Raw genomic sequence first — 7109 nt, 5'->3', positions numbered from 1 at the left:
TTACATTAGTATCAATTACATTACTTAAATTATCAACAACTTCACTTTTATTATTATCTATTTCTATTAGTTTAGTTTTATAAATTTTGAAAATAGGATCAAATATCAAAGCTATATTACAAGGTATTACATAATATAAACCATCATTATTTTCATGTGTATCGATGTATGGAATATGTTTATATACTTTACCTCCTTCCATTTATTATATAAATTTTTATTAAAGTTAAAATTTTAATACATAACACTATTTAATTGAGAATTTACAATATTTAATTGCGCGTCAGATATAATATAAATGTGCATTTTAAAATTTTTTGACGCCTTATAAAACGTTACCATTATGAAACCTAAACAACGTTAACCATTCAGCGTCATATTACAAACGACAGCCGTAAATCGATGTGCAAAACGTCACAGGTTTATATGTACACAAACAAGCTGGCAAAATATTATTGACGTAGATGTAGAATGGCTTCCTGTGATTATATAATGACCTATATTTGAACGTCGAAATGTTATATTTACTTCGAATACATTCCCTGGGAAAATACACTATAGCCATATTGCTTTTGGCTAGGCAGATAACGCCCGAATCGACTTTTGGTAGGGGCGCCGTAACATGGCGCCATCTGGCGAGACGCCATCATCTTTTTGCTTGGCGCTTGTTCTCTAGAGAACGTGTTTCGGCAGTGCTCGTAAATCGGTTAAAATTCTTCGTGTTGGATCGGACATCCGTTCTAATTGATATAAGAATCAGACATAAGAGTGATTGATCTCGGAATAGAAGTCGAACTTCGGGTGAGATCGTTTTTAATTTATGCGCATTTCAACATTTTGCCACCGGTTTTCTACTTCCGGTTTCGCGGGAGCGCCGTGCTGTTTTCTTAGCGGCTCCTCCCGCCTTATATATTTAATAATTATCATTCAACGTAATTGATTTCCGTCTCATCATTCACGAAAATTAATAATCTGTACTAAAAATCGTATCAATAATTAACCCTTCATTTCAGCTTATTTTAGGGTTTAACATGTCGGATCACGACGTCTCCAGTTCCCCTTGACCGAGATTTAAACGTTTGGGCAAGGTTGATACACCTTCTAAGACCCCAGCGTCCTCATCGGGCAAGGTTGATACACCTGAATGCCCGGATACTCGGAAACAGGGCAATGATCCGGGACGATCCGTGTCTAGGTCAGGTCCCGATCGAGATTTAGTCGGTCCGACTCTTCGTCTCCTACTAGACGTAGGCACCAGCGCTCTAATAAAAAACGACGTCGTTCACCGTCTGACCCCAGCTCTGGGTCAAGGTCTCGTTCTAGGTCCCGTTCTAGAGTAAGTCGAACCTATTCTCCGTCACCTACCAGGCGTAGGCACAAGCGTGCTCATAAGCAACAACGTCGTCGCTCACGTTCTAGATCACCGGCTGATAAGCCGTCTGACTCTAGTGACATCAAGAATATGCTAGCGATATTCTCGGAGCAACTAAAAGGTAAGGAACCCCCGGGCCCCAAGCCTCCATCAGTGCCAACAGGGCTGTCCTGCAACCCAACAGATGGGTTGGTGTTGGATGCTGTCAACGATTTTTCTGACGAGGAAAAATCTCGTGATCCAGAAGATCCTGGTCTATCCAGGGACGGAGACATGCACAGATCGTGCTCTCCGTCACCATCCAATGGAAGAGACGGGAGACATTCCGTTCAAGGACTTAGTAAAAGAAGTTTTCTCCCGGTACGGAGGTACCAAGGCCAAACCTAAAACAACCCAGCCTAGAGAGTCGGCCGCCAAAATCTTCAGTCCATCCGATGACACCGAAGAGTTAGTTTTAGCACCACATTCTGCATATAGAGAAGAATGGCGTGAGACTTTGGACACGGCACTGTGGGGTGGTAAGCGTACAGACAATACTTGGTCTTTTCCTCCATTAGAGGCAGGCATGAAGGATTCAAAATTTTTCTCTCCGTTGTATCCTCCCATATCGGGGTACAAGACTTATTATTACGCCACACCAGGTGCTGATGATCCCGGATTCAAACCACACTTTGAGTTAGACTCCGATGGGTCAACCACGATAGGACTACCCAAAAAACCACCGCCTTCCTACACTTTACCAAAACAAGCAATGGGAGTGTTGAACCAATTAGCTCGTAGCATTTGTCAAATCGCGTCTTTCCAAGACATTTCACTGGTTGCCATGCACGGCGAGTTAGAAAAAGTAAAGTCTCAACTAGTCCAGGATAATCCGGATCCAGAGACAATGTCCGAACACGTGGCGACCATAGAGAGAATTCTACAGTCCATGGCCAAGGCGTTGTGTCACCAAGTACCTTTGGGTATAAGGATCCAGGCTAACCTAGCCTTGATCAATAGATATAGCTTGTTGGCCGACTCCAAACTTCCAGAACCGGTGAAAGTAGCTCTATACAGAGCACCGCTGGGCAATTCCTCACGGGTTTTCTCTGGATGCTGCGCATCCGCCCATGCGGAGGCCACCAAGATCAGAGAATCTCAGGCTAAGGCCGGTAGGCAGTCATGGAAGACATCAAAAAAGGCTAGTTATTACGCCGGCAACTCTACCTACAGAAACTCACCGGCAAATCAGCCCGGATACAATCAATCTCAAGTCAACAGCAAATTAAGCTACAAAAAAGCGGGTTGGACAAGCTCCAAGGGAGCTCAAAGCGACAACAATAACAATTTGAACTATGTCAGTTATTCTCAAAGTTCTTACAGTGACAATCCCCAAAGGGGTAGGGCTAGATTACGTAGGGGCTTCAATCGACCCTTTCGTGGCCGCGCCAACACAGGTTCCCGTTGAAGATGTCAGGCCAGTGGGCTCTTGCCTTCAAGACTCCTCTTCCCACTGGCTAGAAAAATTTGGCGACACTTGGGCTACAAAGATCGTTTCCAAAGGATACCGACTGAAATTCGTTCACAAACCGCATCTATCTCATCAGCCGGTGGAAATGAGGCCGAAGTGGGGGCAGGAGTCTCACGTTATGCCAGCGATCAACGAGATGATTTTAAAAAGATCGCTGGAAGAAATTCCTCTAGGATCCCCAAGATGGTATTCAAGAATTTTCACCGTCCCAAAATCATCTGGGGGCTTAAGGACGGTAATAGATCTGTCAGCTCTAAATCGTTATATCATAGCTCCAAAATTCAAGCTAACAACACCCAAGGAGGTGATTCAGGGGCTGGAGCCAGGCCAATGGGCAGCATCCATAGATCTGAGGGATGCATACCTACAAGTACCAATACACAGGAACTCAAGAAAATATTTAAGAGTTCATTGGAGGGGAAGAACATACCAATTTCGGTCTCTGCCCTTCGGCCTGAGTTCAGCCCCTTGGGTCTACACCAAACTTGTCAAAAGGGTTCAGAAACACCTTCAGTCGAAGGGAGTTCGCATTTTCTGTTACCTGGACGATTGGCTGGTTGTGGCAAATTCGAAAGCAGAGTGCAAGGAAGCCTTAGACAAGACACTGGCCTTGATCCGTCAATTAGGTTTCATAGTGAATTTAGAGAAGTCCCAGTTGACCCCCTCTCAAAGGTTCACGTACCTAGGTATGCACTTCGACCTGACGCAGGCCTTAGTCAGACCAGCACAGGCCAGAGTTCAGAAGCTGAGGGAGGCAGTTCTCGGTCTCCTGACGGGGGCGCCCAGATCGGCTCGGTCCTGGTCCCAGGTTTTGGGTCACGGATGCCAGCCATCAGGGCTGGGAAGCACATGTAGAAGGTTTTCAGAAAGCCGGGAACTGGTCTCGAGCAGAGGCTCATCTCCACATAAATCACCTGGAACTGTTAGCGGTTCAAAAGGCCTTCAAACACTTCAAAAGGAGGTTAGGGGGTCATCATGTGTGGTTGTCAACGGACAACTCCACAGTAAAGGCTTATTTGCTCAACTAGGGGGGACCAGGTCCCCAACATTATCCAACTTAGCAGCTCAGATTCTGACCTGGGTCCAGGCTCAAGGGATGATTCTTTCGGTTTCCCACCTGGCGGGCAGCCTGAATGTGGTGGCCGACGCTCTGTCTCGCCAAGACAAGCCAGTAGACACCGAGTGGACATTGGCAGTCAGGGTAGCCAATCAAGTCCGGGCCCTGATGGGAAGTCCGAACGTGGACCTGTTTGCCACTCGCTTCAACACGATGTGTCCGGTGTTTGTGTCCCCATTTCAAGACGACTTGGCATGGGGGTGGACGCTCTATCTCTGAGTTGGGACAACCTGCTGGCTTATGCCTTTCCCCCCACTCGCCTACTCAATCGAGTGTTGGAGAAGATAGAGGGGGCAGTCAACTGTCAAGTGGTCTTAGTGGCTCCCTGTTGGCCGACTCAGACATGGTTCGTCAGACTCCTGCATCTACTGGTGGACTTCCCTCGCACTCTGCCCAATTACCCCGGGTTACTGTCCCAGGGACGGTTCAAGTTACACCCAAATCAATTCCAATTGAATCTACACGCCTGACCACTGTCAAGCGACAGCTTTCAAACCAAGGAATTTCTTCGGGGGCAGCCAGATTTATCGTGGAATCCAAACGTCCCTCTACCGGAGCATTGTACGCTTCCAAATGGGAATGTTACTCCGATTGGTGTAATAGGAGAGCGGTGGATTCTCTCCACCCCTCTGTGTCAGAGTTAATAGATTTTTTATATTTCCTGTTCGAAGAGAAGAATAGACAGGTTATAACCATTAAAGGCTACATATCAGCAATGGGGAATACTTTTCGTTCAGCGGGCGTCCCTGTAGTGACGGAGGATGTGAAAATAGCTCAATTGATATCAGGTTTTGGGGTTAAGAGACCCAAACAGGTTTCAGATATCCCGCCATGGGACTTAACGGTGGTTCTTAGAGCACTTATGATCACTCCCTTCGAGCCTATCCGCAATACTACCCTGTCAGACTTATCTAAGAAAACGGTGTTCTTACTGTTCTTAGCAATGGCCGCGAGGCGTTCGGAGGTTCATGCTTTATCGATGCGTCCGGGTCATATTTCCTTTGGTCCACAAGATAGGTTTGTCATTTTAAGGCCTGGTCTTAGTTTCATTGCCAAGAATCAAAAGGCTTCCGTAGCAGCCAGATCTTGGAAGATCGAGGCTTTGACGCATAGGGTATCTCACGATCTTCCTGATATGTCGCTCTGTCCAGTAAGAGCTTGAAAGGAGTACCTAGAGAGGACACTTCCCCACAGACAAGATAGGGAGAGGCTCTTTATTCCTCTCCGACAAGGGGATAAGAGAGATATCTCAAGGGACACAATCGCTAGATGGATTGTATCTTTAATAAAAGAAACTCTGCATTTTCAGGGGGCCCAGGCTCCGCTCGGGATACATTCTCATCAGGTGAGGGCATTAGCCACATCCTGGTCATTATTCACGGGGCTTCCTTGGAACAGGTTTGTCGTTCAGCCTTCTGGACGTCTCCATCTACCTTCTCGTCATTTTATTTGAAGGACGTTTCTGGACAGTTAGGCTCACTGTCCACGTTGGGTCCAATTGTTACTGCACAACGAATAAGCGTACAAAAACCCAAAAAACATCGGGCCCAGTTAGACCTTTTTAAACCAGGTCCTGGGGATTAAAGGGTTTCTTCTGTATTCAGCTATAAGAAAGTTGATGTATATAAGTTGTGGGCATCTTTTACAGGGCCTAGGTTACCTTAAGACAGTTAGTGGTAAGGGTCCCTTTTGTTATAGGTATTAAGTTTAGACATGAATCATGATTTCATTTATATAGCCTGGGCAAGGCTGCGTCTAGAGTTTAAGTTTTTTACCTACTGGTTTAGGTTAATATCGAGGTAATGGCAGTCAGTGCCTTACTAAGGTATCCGGGAGTCAGTTGACACCGGGTTGTTTGATTTCCTTTTTTCGACTCAAACGTAACAGGGTCATAATAGGCATGTTATTATCTACCAGTACAGTTAGGAACTGAAAAGGAAGCAGCACGGTAGCTCCCTGATTTTTGGTTTCCCACTGGCTCACCTGGGGTTTGTTGCGGTTTTCTGCAGAGAGTTTTAGGGTGAGTGTAAGTGTAGAGAATTTAAATCGACTTTTGGTCGCCTCCCTCCTCCATTCTTTGGGATTCTGGCTATAGTGTATTTTCCCAGGGAATGTATTCGAAGTAAATATTACAATTTTGTTCAAAAATTGGTATTTACGAGGAATACTTACCTGGGAAAATACACGGGTATTCCCACCCAGCCGTCCCCCATGCGATTGAGGGATTATTGGCGCAAAAAGATGATGGCGTCTCGCCAGATGGCGCTATGTTACGGCGCCCCTACCAAAAGTCGATTCGGGCGTTATCTGCCTAGCCAAAAGCAATATGGCTATAGTGTATTTTCCCAGGTAAGTATTCCTCGTAAATACCAATTTTTGAACAAAATTGTAATATTGCATTGAATATCATTAGAAGACGTATTGTAGTAGTAAAGGATGTATGATTATATCAGAAGCGGCAGGCATAAATAGAAATGATAAGTAAATCGGATTATTCGGTTAAATGGCGGATGTATACACGATGCGGAAGTCTGATATAAAAGTCAGACCCTGACGTGGGCATACCGGTGGAATGACAAAGCTATCTACGATGTGTGTAGGGCCGGCGTGAATTTCATCAGCGGCTACAAGCGGTCAATATAAAAATGTGTAAACATATAATTTCAATATTCAAACGTTTTAGAAAATATGTTTGATATTAGGAGTATGCAAGTTTCGTGAGATTAGGAATTTATAATAGCATAGCTGTCATATACGGCTCCATGTCCTCTGATGGCATGTGTATAAGGTGACAATTCAATTCAATTCTTTATTGATCCTTATTACATTGATATTCCGGGATAAAATTCCCAAATTCAATAAATACAAATTTTAAAATAAATTAATACAACATACATGACACACGGGTAATTCATACAGAACAACATAAGCATGTTATTTTAAATGACAATGTCTACTTCAACCCACCCAGACTCAAGACTCTAGGATATCGAGTGACGGCCAAACCCGTGGCCCGGGCCCGGGGACCGGGCCGGCTGGCTAGGCCACACGATATGCTCGAAGTCATGATGAAGCAGACATCAGAAGAGCTCTTTCTTCATCCATGGAGG

At 45.1% G+C, this 7109-nt stretch overlaps 1 protein-coding gene across 1 annotated transcript; it reads left to right on the top strand.

The window, feature by feature from the left end:
* Window positions 1-2967: 2967 nt before the first annotated feature.
* Window positions 2968-4218, top strand: LOC141909147 (uncharacterized). Its single transcript, XM_074799532.1, has one exon. The coding sequence runs from the start codon at window positions 2968-2970 to the stop codon at window positions 4216-4218; it is 1251 nt and encodes a 416-aa protein (XP_074655633.1).
* Window positions 4219-7109: the final 2891 nt, after the last annotated feature.

Source organism: Tubulanus polymorphus, chromosome 7 (assembly GCF_964204645.1).
Source record: "Tubulanus polymorphus chromosome 7, tnTubPoly1.2, whole genome shotgun sequence".
Taxonomy (NCBI): domain Eukaryota; kingdom Metazoa; phylum Nemertea; class Palaeonemertea; order Tubulaniformes; family Tubulanidae; genus Tubulanus; species Tubulanus polymorphus.
This window is presented reverse-complemented; position numbering and strand designations above follow the sequence as displayed.